The 19,438-nt window shown below is 42.6% G+C and overlaps 7 protein-coding genes across 7 annotated transcripts; 3 read left to right on the top strand and 4 right to left on the bottom strand.

Annotated features, from left to right (window-relative positions):
* The first annotated feature begins 429 nt into the window (after positions 1-429).
* Positions 430-1,499, top strand: K450DRAFT_250356 (uncharacterized protein). Its single transcript, XM_051590538.1, has 2 exons — positions 430-1,122; positions 1,200-1,499. Exons 1-2 carry the CDS (start codon positions 718-720, stop codon positions 1,248-1,250), a joined length of 456 nt encoding a protein of 151 aa, XP_051442851.1. The 5' UTR covers positions 430-717; the 3' UTR covers positions 1,251-1,499.
* A 248-nt stretch (positions 1,500-1,747) lies between these two features.
* K450DRAFT_273505 (uncharacterized protein) lies at positions 1,748-3,570 on the bottom strand (the record flags this gene model as incomplete). The annotated part of the gene is made up of 5 exons (XM_051593087.1): positions 1,748-2,668; positions 2,751-3,055; positions 3,135-3,198; positions 3,265-3,366; positions 3,448-3,570. 5 exons carry the CDS (start codon positions 3,568-3,570, stop codon positions 1,748-1,750), a joined length of 1,515 nt encoding a protein of 504 aa, XP_051442850.1.
* Positions 3,571-3,815: 245 nt separating this feature from the next.
* K450DRAFT_250344 (uncharacterized protein) lies at positions 3,816-6,763 on the bottom strand. The gene is made up of 7 exons (XM_051590537.1): positions 6,623-6,763; positions 6,445-6,557; positions 6,284-6,364; positions 6,044-6,222; positions 4,361-5,976; positions 4,233-4,292; positions 3,816-4,164 (listed from the first exon to the last, which is right to left on the bottom strand). The coding sequence occupies exons 1-7, from the start codon at positions 6,725-6,727 to the stop codon at positions 3,904-3,906; spliced, it is 2,415 nt and encodes an 804-aa protein (XP_051442849.1). The 5' UTR covers positions 6,728-6,763; the 3' UTR covers positions 3,816-3,903.
* A 2,155-nt stretch (positions 6,764-8,918) lies between these two features.
* K450DRAFT_250340 (uncharacterized protein) lies at positions 8,919-11,494 on the top strand. Its single transcript, XM_051590536.1, has 3 exons — positions 8,919-10,468; positions 10,541-10,913; positions 10,978-11,494. Exons 1-3 carry the CDS (start codon positions 8,979-8,981, stop codon positions 11,203-11,205), a joined length of 2,091 nt encoding a protein of 696 aa, XP_051442848.1. The 5' UTR covers positions 8,919-8,978; the 3' UTR covers positions 11,206-11,494.
* K450DRAFT_250335 (uncharacterized protein) lies at positions 11,313-12,486 on the bottom strand. The gene is made up of 5 exons (XM_051590535.1): positions 12,275-12,486; positions 12,005-12,204; positions 11,917-11,935; positions 11,501-11,851; positions 11,313-11,432 (listed from the first exon to the last, which is right to left on the bottom strand). The coding sequence occupies exons 1-5, from the start codon at positions 12,291-12,293 to the stop codon at positions 11,353-11,355; spliced, it is 669 nt and encodes a 222-aa protein (XP_051442847.1). The 5' UTR covers positions 12,294-12,486; the 3' UTR covers positions 11,313-11,352.
* Positions 12,487-13,274: 788 nt separating this feature from the next.
* Positions 13,275-14,551, top strand: K450DRAFT_200888 (uncharacterized protein; the record flags this gene model as incomplete). Its single annotated transcript, XM_051584647.1, has 5 exons — positions 13,275-13,517; positions 13,577-13,786; positions 13,960-14,036; positions 14,180-14,271; positions 14,340-14,551. The coding sequence occupies 5 exons, from the start codon at positions 13,275-13,277 to the stop codon at positions 14,549-14,551; spliced, it is 834 nt and encodes a 277-aa protein (XP_051442846.1).
* Positions 14,552-14,917: 366 nt separating this feature from the next.
* On the bottom strand, positions 14,918-17,342 carry K450DRAFT_250332 (uncharacterized protein). Its single transcript, XM_051590534.1, has 11 exons — positions 16,917-17,342; positions 16,789-16,843; positions 16,635-16,683; positions 16,510-16,536; positions 16,313-16,443; positions 16,173-16,242; positions 16,034-16,101; positions 15,918-15,975; positions 15,829-15,846; positions 15,652-15,764; positions 14,918-15,570 (listed from the first exon to the last, which is right to left on the bottom strand). The coding sequence occupies exons 1-11, from the start codon at positions 17,091-17,093 to the stop codon at positions 15,269-15,271; spliced, it is 1,068 nt and encodes a 355-aa protein (XP_051442845.1). The 5' UTR covers positions 17,094-17,342; the 3' UTR covers positions 14,918-15,268.
* Positions 17,343-19,438: the final 2,096 nt, after the last annotated feature.

Genomic DNA, 19,438 nt, shown 5'->3' with positions numbered 1-19,438 from the left:
GCTCTGCCTTTTTTGGATGTTCCTTTTTGCAGTGTGTACACAGGCGATCGCCTTTTGGCCAGTGCTCACAATGAATACCTTTTTCAATTCATCACGTTTGACATAGTCATGGGCCCTTTCTTTTGGCTAATTTATCAGCATCTCGTATGTCATTTCCGCACTGTCGTAATGAAATTTAGTCCTTGTGAGAGATGACCAAGTTGGGGGAGGATCTTATGCCATATTTGCTCTGACATGATACTCCCATTTGATAGTTAGTGACCACTTGCATTCATATCATTATCTTGCCGTATGGTCAATAAGTTGCGTCATAGTCTTGTAAGCGATATCGTTGCCAAGGACACGTAACGATCATTCACCCGAATTGCAGCGAAGGCTAAGCCGGGACTGCCCGCATAGACAGGGCGGAGGGAACATAAACCCCACTAGCCTGTAAACAAATGCTATAGCAAAAATGATAGCTTCTATTATCCTTTGGCTCAACCCCATCCCACTCCACGGTAACTGGTACCTTTTTTATGCCGTACTCACTGGAAGCACTTGGAAGGACTGTAGCCCACTGCCTCACATGAGCCACAAGTAGCACGACCCATGATTTTTCCTTTTCCTTGCTGTGCTCTTTAACTCTTTGGCGGGGAGGGGGAGCTGAAATATTTCGGCTACCTTATTTCAGGTTGCCATGGCAATTGACTCACTGCGTGATACTCTTTTCGGGAAATGCGATGGGGGGTGGGCTTTGGCAAGCATATAAAGGTCTGGGTAAATCTAAGTGTCTTTTCCTTCCTCTCTTTTTTTTTGGTTTCCTTCTTTTCTTTACATTGTTTACTTGTATACATACAATTATATCCATCCAAACTGTTGCTCTCACCGACCATGACAACACCAAATGGTGCTGCTGAACCGTCAGCAGTGACACGACAGCGGGTTCCGTCATACCTACTGACGGGACCACCGTCACCTATATCCATCTCTCCACCGGCAAGCCCAAGTGTTCCCGAATTCAATCGACGGCATTCAAGTGGCACACAATATTCTTATAGACCATGTCCCATCTGCGAAGAAAAACTACTTGTTCGTATTGACGGTTCTCTCGTACACAAGTGGATTAATTCGCATTTCTCAGTAAGTTTCCATCCATGACGTTGTTTCTTTTTATAAATTGACTGTGCCCCCCGTTTATTCATCTTTTTCGTTTATAGTCACGCCATCATGAATGGCTGCACACCGTAGTCAATCTGCACGAAATTTGACGCTACCTTGGTGATCCTTCCTTCCTCCATGATTTTTAATCAGGTAACCACCGATTTCTCAGCCAAGGCGAAACACAGAAAAAGGAAATATAGGCTTTTGGGCAAAAGACCAAAAAAGTGGGATTTCAAAATCCACGGACAAGCAAAGCCCAAAGGAAGAAAAAGAAAAAAAAAAAGAAAAGCTCACGCCATTTTAAAAAAAAGATGTAATATAGACTTCCTTCATTTTACCACATAGCAACCATTCCCTCCATTAGTTCTAACTCATGTACATATCATAATCTAAATCCTCCCCTCACAATCGCTTCCATTTACGCCTATGGGCTATATAACAGCTGATAAGAAAAAAGAATATATATTTTTATGAACACTTTGAAAAGCGTATGTCCCTAAACGTTTAAGGATATGTCTTAGCGTAATCGTACTGGGAAGCAGTGCACAGTAAGTCAAACTAGGTCTGTGGGCAACGTGGCTCGATTGAAACTCAGGGTTATATTTTATCCACGCTTTTCATCGCTATACTGCTGATTTGATGGTGAGTAAGGGGGCAAACGTTCGTCACTAGTTGGAATTCTGAAGCCACCAGCTCCTACACGAGGTTGGACAAATTGCTGTTGGAAGTCTGCATAAGGACGCTGAGACTGCCTTAAATGAGACACTCTTCGGTACAACTGGCCATAGTTGCCACTGGTATAATTTGGAAGTCCGGGGTCTTGCACTTCGGTGGAATATGATGTGAGGTGATGTGGTCTTGGCGACGATTGGGGTGCCGTCATGTGACCTTGCCATGGTGAGTGCATAGGTTCACCAGGTACTGCGGTAGTATCAGCGATCTCCTCCTTGTTTGAATCATGCAGGATTGTATGGGATCCCGTGGAAGCCTGTGAGATATCATTTTTGACGGGAACGGGGCTCTGCATATTGGTGTCGAGAATGGGGTTGACGCTAGCCTCATCATGCGATAGTGGCTCCGTAGAGTTTCGAGCTTCAACTTGGCTTTCTGCCAATGGCACCTCAGGGACTGGTCTGGGTGGTAGGTCGGGTATTTGAGGCGCTGCTGCTACTGAAGGTGCCATGTTTTGCTCTGCGGCTGAATTTGTCTCAGTTTCAGGGATGGGGGAAACTGTGTCATTAGCTTCTTCGGCCACTGGAGGGGCGGCGGCTTGGCTGGTATTAGCTTCGGCCAAATCGTTAGATTTGTCCTTATGCAGGGCAGATTCCTTTTGGGGTATTTCGTCTTCTCGGACTTGCCCTTCTCCTTCTGCCAGTGTGCAACGGAAATCCTGATGAGAAGGTTTCCAATCATTGACAGCATTGAGTGCATCCGCCAGAATAATGGCTGATTGTTGGCCGTTACTGTATGCTTTCCTATCTTCACCTGGGGCAGTGGGCTCGATGTCAACTAGATCCACAATATACTGCATGACAAGAAGAAAGGAAATTTTGGGTTTTAGTCTTGTGCTTTTTTACACCACTACACATCATGAATGGTCTCTTTACCTTTCCAAAACCAGCCAATAAAGCCGTTTTCTCGGCATACTCGGCCATAGCGTTGAACCGCAAGTAAAATGCCTCCCGGAGAGCAAAGCGCTTGAAGTCACCTATCTCAGCCTCTTGTCCACGAGTGTCATTTACCAGGGATTCAAGTTCATGCTGGAACTCCTTGATCTTGCCTGCACGAGGGCTCGATTTTTGCAAAGCAGCAATGCGTGCCTGCAGTGCTCTCTTCTTTTCCCGGCTTTCCGTCAAAGTAGATTCCTTTTCGCGTATACTCTTCAAAGCATGTCGATACTTTTGGTACTTGGCTGCAGTGTCACCGCGTGGATTAGCGTTCAGCAAATAAATCGGTCTAAAGTATCGCATCATAGTTTGTGTCTTTCTTACCTGCAAACTCTTGTTCGATTTGCATCTGTTTGTTGAGTAACTGGAAAAGCTTATCGCTAATGTCCTGATAGGCCACAAATTAGTTTAAGATCGCATCCAATCGGCGATACTCACGAGCATGCAAACCAACCTCAATATCTTGTCCTTCGTCAGCAGCCCAAGCTTTCATAAGCTTGTTGGCTTCTCCGTGTTCATATGCCAATGTCTTGGTTTCCGCCAGAATGTTACGTTCCTATAAAAGTTGCTAGTCAGATCTAAGCACAGCAATGTGATGGAAAGTGTCTGAAAGCGCGAGCTCATCACGCTTCTGTACCTGAAAGATCCACATTGACATCTTCTTGGTTTCCTCATTCTGCAACGGGTTATTTTTTGCGATCTGGGACTTTACTTCAGACGTAAGCTTGCCGAGTGAATGTTGGAAATCTCTGAATGCCATGGTGGGGTTGGAGAAAAAAAATGGCAGAGGCAGCTTGGCCAATTTTATTAAGTATGACGAACTTGGCAAAACTGCCTGTTTGGTCTGGCACTGCCTTCGAAACGAAAATTACAATTTGCTTCCACTGGATAAACTATGCTTTTTGATCTATAATTAACTTGGCTTCTTCAACTATTGAATCCAATGATTTCCGTAGCTGTAAAAGGCCATTCGAATGGATCTGTTTCCGTACTAGCAATTCCATATCGTCTTGGCTGTAACGTCATATTTTCCCCGTTTTCGTTAGATACCTGTGTGAATGACATTTATAGAAGCGCGATGAAACAATGAACTTTACCTAATATCCCCGTAGATTCTTGTTACTGTCCAGTCGTTTGCGTTGACTTGCGGAAAGTCGATCACTTCCTCAGGTCGAACGGGAAATTTGACGGTATATTTAAATTTGGCAGTAAAATTGAACATGGTGACCAGGCACTCCACTCCAGCTGTATCCTGCAAGCCGTCAATATGGACAGAATAACCGGACTGAGCATTTTCGAGCTCAGACTTGATGATTTTGACTTGGCGCCAGTATAAGGCAGCGTTCTGAATGATCTAAAGTTCCACCTACTGGTCAGCTTGGCATTATTTTAGACCATCCGATTTGACATCCTGTGACTTACCACTGACGAATCCCAATTGTTCTGGGTTATATCCCGCAAACCAGGAAGCATCCTCTCAGTCTGAAATGGCATAAATATATCAGTATCGTTATTTGAACGTGGATTTCCAGTCGAACTTTCGAACATACGATTATGCTGTGCTCGCCTGATCCCAGCCGTACCATTGTGGCATCAGGCTTCCTTGCTTTCAGTTTATGTGGATCAATCCTTATTTCTAGATCTTGGTCATAAACAAATGCCAGTAAATCTGGACAAACTTTGATAGGCTCCCATCGGCAAATATCGACACATTCCTTGTAGTGCTTTTTTGCAGATCGCAGATCATCCATAGTAAGGCATTTATACTCGTTACAGGTTTTGTTGGCATGATCAATTTCGCTCGTTAATTGCTGCTTTCGCCTTAACAAACCCTCTAGTTGCTTATTCAAGGCTGCTTCTTCATCCTTAAGTGCTTCTGCATCCTTTTTGAAGGTGTCCAAGGACGTCTTCTGCTCTTCAATTTCAGTCTCCAGTTCTGCAAGCTGCTCCTCATCCACGGTGTGTAGCGCTGCAGCCCTTTCTGTAGCCTTTATATAAGTTTGTCGCATATCAATTAAAAACGATGTTAAGCTCGGTAATCGTTTGTTGACTTTCATAAGTCTATGATCAACTTTTTCTTGCTCTTCCTGAAGTTTTGCCAAATTTCGCCTCAATACTTGATTGATTTCGCCTACCAAATTTTGTCGCCAAATGTACCACTCTTGTTTGCCGGATAATCTAGCATGCTGCTTGATTAATTTAAATCGAATATCTAATAGCTCCCGCATGTCCATGTCGTCGGTGAGATAGTCTGAAATGAATTCTGGAGTCGCCGTCTGAATCTGCTCTTCTGTTTCTTTGATCGAAGTCTTTCCTTCTTCCATCAACGTGGTCAATTCCTTGCAACAGTATTGATACAGCTCTAATTCGGGTATGGTGCTTGAATGAGTTATAATATAGTCGGCGAGGGTCGGCGGTGGATCGTTTTCTTTATCGAAACTTGTTAAGTTTGGAACACTTGTATTAGCCGTAATGTTATCCATGAAAGAGATTCCAGCGTAGGATAGAAATTCATCCAATGACATGTTTTCCATAACAGGTATTTCACTTGCAGTGAAGGAATCGTCAAAAGCAGGGATCTCTTCATCCAGAATATTGCCAGTGGTCCCACGTTTGTGAAATGAGTCCATTCGGTCACCAAAGTCGGATCCAAGACTGTCATCGATGCTTGCGTCATTATGGTATCTACTCGTCGAAACACTAGGACTTTGTCTTTTGCTGGTTCCCCAAGGCGATGGACTGGAGGTGTTATTAAAGGCGCCAGCAGCGGTGGAAAATGGTTTTTGAGGGGTTGAATGGGAAGCTGGCCAGCTGTTCCCCGGGCTAAAGCGATTTTTGGTGGGGGTATTGCGAAATGGTGAAAAGCTGGGATTATTATGTGAATGTGATGTGTGAATGCCGCTTGATCGGACGGTTTGTGTGAGTTCCATGGTCTCCATGCCATCATCTTCATATTGTTCGATTGCAGCATTGGCCTTGGGATTCCAGGATTGACGAGAGGATGCTGGTGAAACCTGGAATTCTTTCTGTCGATATGCCGCAGGAGATGCCATTTTTCCGGTGATCTCCATTGTCTCGTCGTCATTGCCTTCAGCTAAGTCATCAAAACGAGCGTTTCCTAATTGCACCGAGCTTCTGTCATGCGCCGGTGATTTCGAAAGAGAATCTAGTAAAAGGAACGACGATGAATGAGCCGATGACCCGGTTCCTTGTAAGCAAAACCAATCGCATACCTCTAGCAAATTCAGTAGACCCTGCACGGCTTAGATCAACATCCCACGATGTCACTGATGAGCCAGCACTTTCAGAGTGACTCTCTTCCATTGCCGCTTTCATCAATTTGGACTGAAGATCAGACGATTTTCGTTCTTCTCCTCTGCTCGATGCTTGCTTATCTGCTTCCTGAAATAAGCTATAATACGGATATTAGTAAAATGCCGGCGATGAGCATCAAGTCCTAAGTCAAGCAGTACCGAACGTGAGCTGATGGCGCAAAACTAACTCGCCGACTGCCCAATTTCCTTTCTCTTCCTGACTCTGTCGTAGCGTCGAAGCTATACCCAGTGCGATAGAGATTAGTACTGGTCACTAATACATGGTTGCGAAATGCTCAAGAAATGTAATCGATACGAACTCATCTTCTGGTGCGTGAATTGGCGAAGTGAATGCGTTAGCATGTATATTACGATTGAAATCTCTAAATGGCGAGCTTGCGGGAAAAGATTTGAGAATTCCTCGTGCTGGACTCTGTAATGACGGTTTGAACGTAAGTCAAGCTTTTAAAATAAGCAAACAGAGAGTGTGATACGCACATTTAGACGACGTCTCTTTAATTCTGCTTCAGACAGTGACCGCCGGCTTATTTCCGAGGAAGGTACTGCTATTGGCTTGTGATGTAGTGGTGATGGGAATGACATGGCTGTAAGGGTTAACCACGTCTTTAGCTTTGTACAAAAAAAAATCCGTCGCGTCTTTGCTGGGCATTCAATGTGACGCGCCTAAATTAGGTCAGCTGCTGTTCGCCTGGCTATGAAGTCAATTGCCCACTACACAGGCACTGAGAGTACAACTGATAGCTTCCAATGGCATTTTTTTTTTCATTCATCAAAAGAGTTTTTCAAAAATAAATATGCTTAGCCGGTTTGTTTCTGCATACATTCATTATGAGAGTATGGCTTGTGGTAGCAAACCCCTTGGAAATTTATATTTCAGTGCCGCAAGTCCGCAATTGCTCTCTACCTTATTCTTCCCCAAATGCCTGCCAGGCGAGCTACTACTCCACTAAATGCTGAAGTTCTTAATGAAAATGAACCGATAACAGAAAAAAGCCAAGATGAGGTTCAAGATGAAGGAGATGAAGAAGTATGTTAGTCTGTTCTTCCGTAACTAAGAGCGATATAGCGCATTCATGCCGTTGTGCTAGCTGTTTTTTACAGATGTCGATCAACTGCAGGTATTTATATTCGTACAGAACGTTTCTCATGATTGACTCAAATTCCCTAAAAATGAATATAGTCTCACGGTATCAATGTGGCTGATATTAACAAGCTCAAGACCGCAGGTATATGCACCGTGAGGGTAAAATATTTCATTATAGCTATTACCTTTACAGTATATTATCCTAGCTTCTGACGAGAAAGAGACCATAAGGGTATCCATATGGCTACAAAGCGCAATTTGTGCAAGATAAAGGGCTTATCAGAAAACAAAGTCGATAAAATCAAGGAAGCAGCTTCTAAAATCTCAGTAAGGCGAGTTTGAATGCCATTTTAAACATGAACATCCATTCCGAAGTTTATTCTCTATTTCTAGAGATGCTCCTTTATAACTGCAATGGATGTATCACATGCAAGAAAAAAAGTCTTCCAAATATCGACCGGAAGTAAGCAGCTTGATATACTTCTCGGTGGTGAGTAGCACTTGACAGAATATTTTCAGTCAGCGATTTTTGACAAGTTTGATGCATGAACATTTGCAGGCGGCATTCAAAGTATGTCGATTACCGAAGGTAAGTTCAATATCCTGTAATTGGATTTAAAAAAGTAGAAATAGCTGACTTGCTTTCAATAAGCATTTGGCGAGTACAGAACTGGCAAGACTCAATTAGCCCACACCTTTTGCGTCAAAGTTCAATTACCAACCTTGATGGGCGGAGCAAATGGTAAAGCAGGTAAGTGAAGTAAACACTCATTTAAATATAAATCGCTATTCAATTAAAAAATTGCTATAGCCTATATTGATACCGAAGGAACGTTCCGACCAGATCGTATTCGAAGCATCGCTGAAGGCTATAATATTGATCCGGAAATGGCATTGGAAAATATTGTTGTGGCCAGAGCTTACAATTCTGAGCATCAAATGGATCTCATAACAGAAATATCTACCCGGTTTGCTGAAGAGAGAGGAATATACAAGCTACTGGTGAGTCAAAGGCCAAATGCACACAAAAATGAACCCCCCCCCCCATTTATTGAAGGATTGTGCTCAGATAGTGGATTCAATTATTGCATTATTCCGTTGCGACTATTCAGGAAGAGGCGAATTGGCAGAGCGCCAGCAAAAGCTTGGATTAATGCTCAATCGTTTACTAAAGATTTCCGAAGAGTATAATGTTGCTGTTTATGTAACAAATCAGATGTGCGCTGATCCTGGAGGTATCTTTGGCTTCCAGTGTTTTTCGTTTCAATTTTTTTTTTCTCTTTTGTTAACAATTATACTTCTACAAGCTGGACTTACATTTGTGGCCGATCCCAAAAAGCCTGTTGGTGGACATATCCTAGTAAGTCAATCGCAATGATTTTCTCTCTTTTACGTTAAACTACATTTATTGATATCTTATTGGGCAGGCACACGCGTAAGAGTCTTGCAGCAGTCTATTAGGAGTTTCATGCCCCATGACAGTTTATCTAAATGCGATTTCTTTTACTTAGATCAGCAACACGTCTATATTTACGAAAGGGACGCGGTGAAGAACGTGTAGCTAAAGTATATGATTCTCCCGATGTTCCTGAAAGCGAAGCATCCTACGCTATAACCAACGGCGGAATTGCTGATATCAATGTATAATCCCAGACATGTTCCATGGTTGGACTTGAATAAATTATCGCGCAGTAAAAGCATACAAAGACAGCTTTGCCACTCACCTTTTCACCGTTTATTTCTTTACTGATGATTGCCATACCACCATATGTACCTCGGTCGGTTGCAGGCATAAGTCATGATGAGTGGGACATTGCTCATCGGCTATGGGCGGGATCCATCCAAGATCTGCTACTAGCAGAATCAATTGGAGCTGCAATCAGTGACTTTCCTGATCTGCCTCAATTCTTGGACACATTCTTTACCGCACAGCTATCCGAACCAGAATATGCAGATATTGAGCTCTTGAGGCTTGTTTTTCTGCTATACGTCCGAGCGACCGCTTCCCTTGCTGCCGATTCGGCACTGGCATCAGCTGACATGTTTACACCAGATCGCCTACTGAACTTCGCGACCTTGTACACCAAGGCTAACATCAAAGTCGTCCGCAACTGTTTCCAGCAAATAACAGACAATATAACAGATGTATTGGAACAGTATACACAGTCTATTGGCACCATCACCGAATTTTACGCATCGTTCAACCGTCAGGTTTTGACAGACGCAGAGTTGCATCAAATTCTAGCGTTGTCGACCGGTTTAGACGCTCTCTTTTCCGCTTCCACCTCTATTGCACAAGCATTTGAATCGTCGCAAGATTTCATCACTTCGCTTGTCACTTTATACGATGGACCACTTAAGCAGACTGCTATCGATCTCCGCAACAAAAATGAAAAGGATAAGGTTCGGCTGGTTAGGTCTACCAAGCTCACGTTGCTATCTATATTCAACAATCTGATAGATGCATCGTTTTTCTCTCAATTTGGCTATGCTACCAATTTGCATGACTGGGAAGTGCTGGAAAAACGAGAAGACAGTGCGGACGGCAATCTGGAAACGATACATCATCTCAACAACATGTTACTGGATCTGATAGAACGGAGCGGTATAGACACATCAGTCACATCTCTCATAGATGCCCCACTCATAATAGATGTCGAAATAGAGGCAATGCTTGGCAACAAGATATCCAAAGTGAATCGTGAAAAGTTCCATGGCGAGGATGAGCAGCTTGAATTTCTGGTCTTGTCCATGGAGCATTTACGAGCTATGTGCACTACCACTGAATCTCATCAACGCCGAAAACAACAGATGAAGTCATTGAAATCAACTCTTCAAGCGCCACGACCGACTCCGGCAGTTACTACTCCTCAACCTGATGAGTCGTATATCAAGATGACAATCCTGATATCCCAAATCACCGACTTGTTTCCTGACCTTGGCGCAGGATTTGTTGAGGCCTGCTTGATGCATTACGGTGGCAATGTCGAGCAGGTAACGAATCAATTATTAGAGGACAGCTTGCCACCTAATCTCGCAACAATGGATCGTACTTTGGCTAGAAAGCCCATGACAGCAGAGCAACCGGCGGATGAGCAAGTATCAACTGTGATGAGCAACTTGTCTTTGTCAGACGACAGTCAACTACGTACCCGAAGAAACATTTTCGATAATGACGAGTTCGACGTTTTTGCTGGCAAGAAGGTCCAAACGCAACAGATTCACCGCGGAAAGCAAAAGTAAGTAGCTAGAAGCACCCACCGGCAAGGATGATGGAATACTTGCTAATTATTATTATTTTCTTTATGAAGCCGTGGAACTGCTGATAAATTGCTTGACGACAAATCATTTATTCAGAGTGAGAAGGCGAACTTATTAGAGCGTATTGCAAATATCTATGAGGATGAAATAGATGATACCTATGACGACGTCGGCATGCCAACTGGCAAAGTAGATCTCGGAGCTGTAGAAGATGGAAGCGAGGACGTCGTTCGAGAACGAAAAACTGAAATCGACCCAGGTATTATCCACGAAAGTGATCTGGTACATGCATTTGTCAACAATATCACAATCTTTGATCGAAGTGCAGCATCTCGACGGTCACCTCAGAGAGCGCAATTAAGGAAGGCGACAAACATGACAGATGAGCAGCTAGAAGGATGGAGCATCATGTTTTCAAGAAACGTAAGTTTTAGGTTACTATGTATGAACAGTCTTCACAAGCGTACTCACTCATCTTCCATTATAGCCACGAAAGCAGAGGATACTGGATAAATACGCCTTATGGGATGGTCAACAATCAGAATTGCAGGACGCACCTTCAGCTCCAAAGCAAAACGAACGCAATCCACGGCCCCCAAAAACACCAACGCAAGAACGCAATTACAAAGATAAAAACAAGGCAAAAATGGCAAACCATAGCCGAAAGAAGATGCATGATAAAAAGATTGGAAGATCAATGCCTCCTCCTAGCTAAACGATTATATTTCGGTGATAGCAAATATCACTCTGACACCAATGAGTTGATAGCCATTCAAAATTAGAGTCAGAATTGAAGTAAAATAAGTTGCTACATCTAATTATCCAAAAATATGGCAACATTTACGTTCTCTATATATAACGATTACTGGGTCTTCTTCTCCTTTTGTGCTTTGAGGTACTTCTTTCTCTGTCCAATCATATGGCCATACATAATTGGGAGACCTATAGTGGCAAACGAATATGAGTAAGACATGTAATCTGAGTATCACACTGCGCAACTCAGCACTTACCAGGAATGTAGACCAACATGAGGACAATCAAGAGGTAGTAATAGTACTCATTCCAAGCCTTTGCGTATGGCAAACTGACATACATCATGAGAACCTCTGATCCAGCTCCAGTGGGGTATAGGACAAAGAACAAGGTATAACGAAGCCAGTTAACGATGCTGGGCACACCGCCAGCTAAGTTGAAGAAATAGTAGGCGTAACGAACACATTCAGCAATGCACCAAGAGACTACCATGGTGGTGAACGACCAGTGAGTGTGGATCTCAGGGAAAAGGAAGTTGACACCCCAAACGAGAAACACTCGAGACAAAACTTGCGTGAAGGTAGTTGCCACGGAGGATCTAACCCAGCCTAAAATAAAAGTCATTGTTAAAAAACGATACTCATTCCTATACTCCATTTTCCTTATTCTCTACCTAGAGCAGCGTGGATGATCTAGTTGTTCACAGCAGGGATGTGAGTTCAACAGGCTATATCATGGAAAAACCGTGCATCGGTACTTACTTCAAGGGCAGCAGCCGTTTGGACAGCAGGAAGGTACTTCCAGACAGCATTGAAGACACCAGTGTAGTTGAAGTCGTTTTCAACAAGTTCCTTGATGGCCAATACAAGAATCCAAGACCATCCCAAGAAAGAGATTTGATTGTAGGCCATAAGGTAAGCCTTGATCAGGCCCTGAGGACCTTTGTTCTGTGCTTTCGTTTCTATCCAGGAACAATTGGGCAATGAGACGCTGGCGTATCAGCATGGCGACGGGATTCTTACTGAATTTACCTTTCTTTTGGGGGGCCATTTCTAATGGAACAGAAAAAAGTGGTTGACAGATTCTTCGACTCTGCCCAACCTCCCGGTGAATGAACCTCACCCAAAATTTGGAATTCAGCTGAACGTTACCTGCCGGCTTTGTTGGGGGAGGTAAATAAGCCACCAGGCACGCGATAATGACTACCCGGGTAACCTATATCGTCCCTATCATTACAGTCAGTCATCAGAGACGACTTAAATAAAAATAAAAAATACAAAACTCTATGCCAATAGTTTTCAAATTACTCAAGTTCACTTCCTGTTATACGTATGCCTGGGAAATGGCGATGAATTAATCTTGAACTACGTACAACTGCTTATCAGCAAGACATTTGATTACCGAACAAGATCGCCACAGCCCACGATTGAGCCAAAAAGATCATTTTGAGCTTAAAATAAATGAACATGGTGAAGGCAATACCCTTCTTGGATTTCTGAATTCTCACAGCAAGAGGCTCGAACCCGAAAGGTTGTAGTCCTTGACTAGATAAAGCAAGAGCGAGGTAAAGAGTCACGATTCATTTTGGATTGATGCAGAGACTGCATGGTACCTGTATTTGGTATCCAAGCACAAGCTAATCCATGGTTCGATTAGTTTGCCAAAGCGCAACATATCTTTTGAAAAATAAGAGTTGCCATATTGGGGCTACAAAAGAGAAAAGTTACTCTTTTTGTAACAAAGTTTTCCCATGTACCATCGTTGAAACTTCGAGATGTCTGATAAAATTCGTCAATTTTGCATAGAAAGAAAGACTGATGCGTCTAATAACTTCAGCCGATTTATGTCATCAATGTACTACATGACATGTTAAAAAAAACATGGAAGTGCGATTGCTTTGAATTCACATTTTGGCAGAATATATCCATATCAGCATTGCGCCAAGTATTTATTTTTTGGGATAGGAAAACAATCGTATATAAACTACAAGTCTTTGTATTTTTTTCTCTGTATCCTTTATCTACTTAATCCATGAATTCAACAGACTGCTTTGCTGATTCCTCCATCATATCAGGCATTCGCACCAACAACTGGACTATAGCTTACTTAAGTCTATGCCTTTCTTGCAGCATCTGGCAGATTCTAAGCTCGCTTCAGCTTGCTTGGGTCGCTCGCAAACCTGTCCATGCCGTGGTCCTCTTTCAGTCAACTATATCCTTTCTGTCTATCCTTTTTAGCTTATTGAATCCTCTGACAATGCTAAACTGTGATGCTGTGAGTAGATTTAGGAGGTCAAATCAATCTTCATGACACTAATAACTTTTTTTCTTCAGCGTTACTGGGTCTCCATCGTTACAGTCAATCTTGGAGGCATCTGCATTCAATCAGTCCTACTTTACAAGGCATATGTCTGTAACGAAAGAGCTAGGTGGCTTCTGGGCATTGGTGCACTAGCACAATGTGGATATATTGTTCTCATGGTATTAGATGCAACAAGTGGAAGAGTAACAAGCACTCAAGATCCCATTACAGGAATGTGCTCAGTAAGTGTAACAGTGTGACCCTTGGATGTAGTCATGTTATGAAGCCAGGTTATTGAACTTATTTTTACGTTGCCTTTAAATTATCTGAACTCCAGCTGGAAAATAGTACGTTTCTCATGAATCCTACTAATTGCTTATGACTGTGTTGAAAATTCTTACCAATGTCCTTACAGAATGGTGGCCTGCGCTTGCAAAAATCGGCGTGGACATTCTCAGCAACGCTATTCTCTCATTTGCTTTCTTGCGAGTGGTATTTCGACAATACAAAGTTTTCGGAAACAGTTTATATAAATCCTTATTGTCCAATGGCATCATCTTTTCGTAAATATCATGTCCTTGTATATAGGCTCCAGGAGTACACCATAACTTTATTAACTATCTATCTCTATATAGGATTGGTGTCATTCTCTCAAACTTGATAGTAGGGATTCTCATTGCCTCTCGAGTAACTGGAGGTCTCTCTGCCGACTTGTATGCCTTTGACTGTGAGAAATCTGATATCAACTTTGAAATTCAAAGAATTGTGATGTACATACTAAATTGCTCCTAATAGGGATTGTTACTTCATACCTTTTGATCAAGCAATTTAGACGCGACCATAAACGACCTGAATCAAGACCCAACTCCTACCCTGTGCCGCAGTTCAGTTATCAAACTAGTGAGGACTTGCCGATGACAAGTGGACATGTCGTTCCTTATATCAGTGAAATGACCATGACTCCACTATGTGCTCAGTGTGAAAAGAACATTCAACACGCTAGGTAGGGAGCTTTTGCCTCTTTGATAACATTGATCAGGTTGCTTACATTTCTTTCGCTATCATTTAGAATGAACCTGCGCTGACTATAGCTCATGTAGCATCATATCTATGGGCTTCCTTTTTATGTCCTTCCATACCAACCAAAAAAGAACTTTGATTAATTTTCATCGCTTTCTCATCGAAATTTTGAACCATCAGTGACAGTTTTCTTCCATTCGTGACATTTATTGGCTTTTCTTCAACTGTTGACGAATAAATATGCATGGATGTGCCATTTCATATGCCTAGTACATTATTTCAACTTCCCAGTGATAAAATGTTCTGACGGAGGTCTGCATTGAATAGTTGATTTTGGTGGACGGGCAACACTGAATGTCCTTTTTTTTTTTGAGCATACGCACCATCCACTATCGCTTTAACATCACCAGCTGCGTCCCTTAGCCAACTTCTTGACCAACAGGCGCTTATAAGTAGCAAAAGGGCGCGGTAGAAAAAAAAATATCTTCAATTCGAACTTTGCAATAATAAAACAAAAAGTACAACAAGATTAAGAGAAGTTAGCGCTATGCACCATAGGATGAATAAGAAATACACATAGGCAAAAGATTACGATAACAAAGATAAAATCAGAGAAATGAGGGAAGAAGAGGCAAGGCGACAATAAAACTATAGTTTACTACAACCTCAAAGAGCCAGCCAGGAGAGGTGTTTGCTACAGTCGATTACCCGAATGCTGTGGGGGTGGATTGTGTCGCCGGGTTGGCCTCGGTATCGGACGTCGCCTGTTCACTGAGTTGTATTGAAAGTCTGTGCGCAGTCGCACCTGTACGCATCCGCTGCAACGCTTGGACCGATCGTACAGCGCTCTTGAATTTCTGTCGAGGGTTGAAATTTTCTCTCACTTGCTCTAACAAGTCCTCATCCAGCGCGGCATCTGTAGTCATCCAGGGGTGATTCAATGCTTCTGATGCGGTGGGGCGTTTAGCTGGGTCGATAGTTAATAAACGCTTGATAAAATCTCGTGCTAAATGGGTATCATAATTATGCAATGTTAGTCAATGCTGCGAAAAACTTCAAGCCATTCATTTAAAGCTACTATCTATACCTTCAATGGAAACGTGGTGCCAGTATCGATCATGGAATTCATATCTTGCATGCACAATTTCGTCTAGGAGTTCGGCCCTATCTTCTGCTCTAAATGGTTGGTATCCACAGAGTCTGTAGTAATACGTTAGCTTGGTATAAACCGGTTGATTCTCAAAAAAAAAGAACTTCAACTCACAAGGTATAACTAATAACACTAATGAAGAAAAAGCGAAAGTGTTAACATTTGATCAATGTTTCGAACCATCAAACAAAACCGTGACTTACCCTATGCTCCACATATCAACTGGCTTGCCATAACCTTTACGCAAAAGCACTTCTGGAGCTATTCAAAATGTTTAGCGAAAAAGTCATCAGCGCTGCTTCGCCATCCATATACATACCGACATAGCCAGGCGAGCCACAAATGGTGGTGAGTACAGCAGACTCGTCTGTAAGGTGTTTCGCAATACTTATATCATAATAGCGTAGTAAGTATCGAAGGCACTACGCATGATTTGTTAGGTAGCAAAGTAAACCTACCCAAAGTCACAGATAGTTAGTTCGGCATCGGGGTCTTCACTTTTGAAAAGCAGATTCTCGGGTTTCAAGTCTGAGGACCGGAGAGAACAATTAGATTCAAGGACTGAGGGCTCGAGTCGGAAACACAATTTTTTTTATACCTCTGTGAACAATCTGATGTTCATGAAGGTATTCCACACCTTTCAGGACAGCCTTCATGGTGACGACAGCGTCCTTTTCAGTAAATTTGCCACGTTCACATATTCTTTCAAAAAGTTCTCCTCCTGTGGCTCTGTTAAGGGACGGGGCAGAGTTACTACATAAATTCGATCGTGCCCAGCCCACTGCGCGCACTTACAATTCAAAGACGAGATAAAACTTTTCTCTATAGTCCGAAAAGGATAATTAGTTTTTAAAGGCGACCACCTCGGCATAAATACGCCAAATAAAAATAGCCTTGCCATCAGCCCTACACAAGCTTACCGTGATTCAAACCAGTCGTAAAACGTTGTTATATTGGGGTGCGACAGTCCTATAGATAGTTGTTCATCAAGCGCGAAGGTTAGTATGCTTCTTGAGCGGACCAGTGGATGGCGGGAACATATTTTTGAAACATAGGAGGTGAAAAAATATTTACCTTGTAGTACTGTCATCTCACGGTACACTACTTCAAAGTGACCCGCTACATTTTTCTAATGGATGAAACCGTATATCTTGTTAAACATCGGTGTTAAAGAATGCTAGTTTAGGAGATATAGAATTTACCTTTGGTATACTTTTAATGGCTACTGGTAACTGGTCACTATTTCGGTTGGCCATACGAACGTTACCAAAAGTACCATTTCCAAGAACTTTCGTAATGGTATATTCTTTCTTCTTCTCGTAGGAATCTGGCTGTCTCTTATTGTGGACAATTGCAGAAATGCTGTCTCGAATACCCATTTTGCAAAGTCGGATCAGATCAAAAGGACGAGGAAAAGTCCGGACGCCGCACTGATTTTAAAGGGTTGGCTAAAATTGGCAGTATGTCGCCGTTTGAAAGTTTAAAGAGAAAGTGGCTGTGTGCGAAGAAGCTATTCACGCAGGGTAGTGCAGAACAAGCAAACAAGCAGGAGAGTGAGCGTAGGTGCTTTGTTACTTTCGATTTTGTTCGTAGAAAAGAAAAGAAATATATCGGCTCAAGAATCAGATGGCGTACGTGAACTACGCCCCAGACTCTTCCTGATATGCACAATTTAATTTTGAAACCAAAGTTGGTCATTCATTAGGTGAATGTACACGTATATATTCGCTTCACCTGAGCTCAAGTGGTAAGATAAATGCCAAGAATTTGCTTTTAGAAATGTCACAAAACGTCTTCATGTTTTATTTTGTTTCTATGGGGTTAAGATCCGCAGTTCGTCTCGCCAACCAGAGTGGCTTTGTGATACGTGGCTTGCTGCTTTCAGCCACAGGGCGCTTCCATTCATGAATATTCGCAGTATCGAACATCAGCTTCTTCAGAAAGCCATGCCATCCATCGTTTCAAAAACCCACCATCTGAAATAGCGCTTTTATCCTTTTTACCCTTCTTGGATCCATCTGAACTTGAGAGGGTATCGGAGTCACCTATGATACATAGGTGCCGCTTAGCTCGTGTCATAGCAACTATGAATAAAATTTTTTTTAGAACAGTTGTAAATTTAAGGTTGTTTACAGATGAAACATCAGCATACCATTCAGTCTTCGCTTTTCTCCGAGGAACCCAACTTGGCGATTGTCGTTAGAGCGAACCAATGAGACGATAATGGCCTCTTTTTCTCTACCCTGGAATCCGTCCACCGTTCCAATTTCAATACCAGGCCATTTATCCTTCATTGCTTGGTTAAGCTTGCTAACTTGAGCAGAATAAGGCGTTATAACTCCAATATCGCCTTCAGAAACATTGGCTTGGAGAAGATTTTCGACATGTTCTATGACTTTCTCCACTTCGCCTTCGTTCAATTTGCTGTCTTCTTCATCCTCAAGCTGAGCTTCCATCAAGCCAGCTCCCGCTGTGTCGATGAATACGACCGGTGAACAGGTATCATCATTTTCCTCAACAGGCTCTAGATCCATTAACAATCGCTCAGACACACTAGGGTCCGCTGTTAGTTCTTTATCGTACAGTTCTCGAGAGGGGAATTCCATAATCTTGTGGTGCATGCGATATTGAACTTTCAGCATACGTTTGACCTTGTTCCCGTACATGGCCAATAGTCGATCGAATAAAGTAACGGATAAAGATGTTGCTTTTTCAAGAGTTTTGGGAATAACAGGAATAGAAGACGAGCCTGATTTCGATTTGACGGTAGGTGGGAGCTGTAAATGGTCACCAGCTAAGATAGCTTTTTTGCCTTTACGCAATGCAATCCAACATTCCGCTTCTAACGCTTGCGTTGCTTCATCTATTATGACAACATCGAATTCCTGATTCATCATATTACGTGCTCCACAGCCATTCAAGGTGGATAGAACAACTTCTGACCCTTGAATAATTTCTCCAACCACTTTTCTCTCTCTTACTCTGAAATCTTTTCGCAAATCCTTGAGGTTTCCGTAAAGCCCTCTTCTTTCTGACCAACTTTTTGATTTCGAAATGGCTGAAAGTGTTTCGTCCATTTCTTTTCGGATATCAGCTACTATTCGTCCTGAATCGCAGGTCCGAGTTATGATATCCAACGAATGTTCCATTACGTTAGGCAAAATCCGAGCTGGATGTCCTAAACGTACGATTTTGACACGGTGTTTGGACAAACGTTCCACCAAGTTGTCTGTTAAAATAAGGATATCAGTTGATTGAGACAGCATTGTCAGTTTCTGGGAATTGCTCCCTTACCAACGGAAATGTTGGATGGTCCACAGACTAGTACTCTTTTCTCTTGAACAACAGCCAATTGTCGTATAATTTCAATCAAAGTGTATGTTTTTCCTGTCTATAAAGGATAAGTAAATGGCGCGGTGAGCACATGTATACAGTTGTGCAACCACCATCGATCGTTTCTTACCCCTGAGAAGGAAAAATACGGTATGTTAGCGTGTGTGTCGACGCGAGTTGCTTTCTATGTTACATCAGTATCACAAACCTGGTGGGCCGTGAACAAGTGCTATATCCTTCGACGCTAAGGCAAAACGAACAGCCTCGCGCTGACTCTCGTTTAGGGTATCATCAAAAAATTTGACCTCTTTCACCTCTTCCACATCCGGCGGTTGTAAGCCAAAAAGGACCCGCTGTAACGGCGTATTCGAGGAGTCTCTCTTAAGATCGT

The sequence above is a fragment of the Umbelopsis ramanniana genome (genome assembly GCF_025399195.1).
Source record: "Umbelopsis ramanniana AG unplaced genomic scaffold K450scaffold_45, whole genome shotgun sequence".
In the NCBI taxonomy this organism is placed as follows: domain Eukaryota; kingdom Fungi; phylum Mucoromycota; class Umbelopsidomycetes; order Umbelopsidales; family Umbelopsidaceae; genus Umbelopsis; species Umbelopsis ramanniana.
The sequence above is the reverse complement of the archived record's forward strand: the minus strand, read 5'-3'. Positions and strand labels throughout refer to the sequence as shown.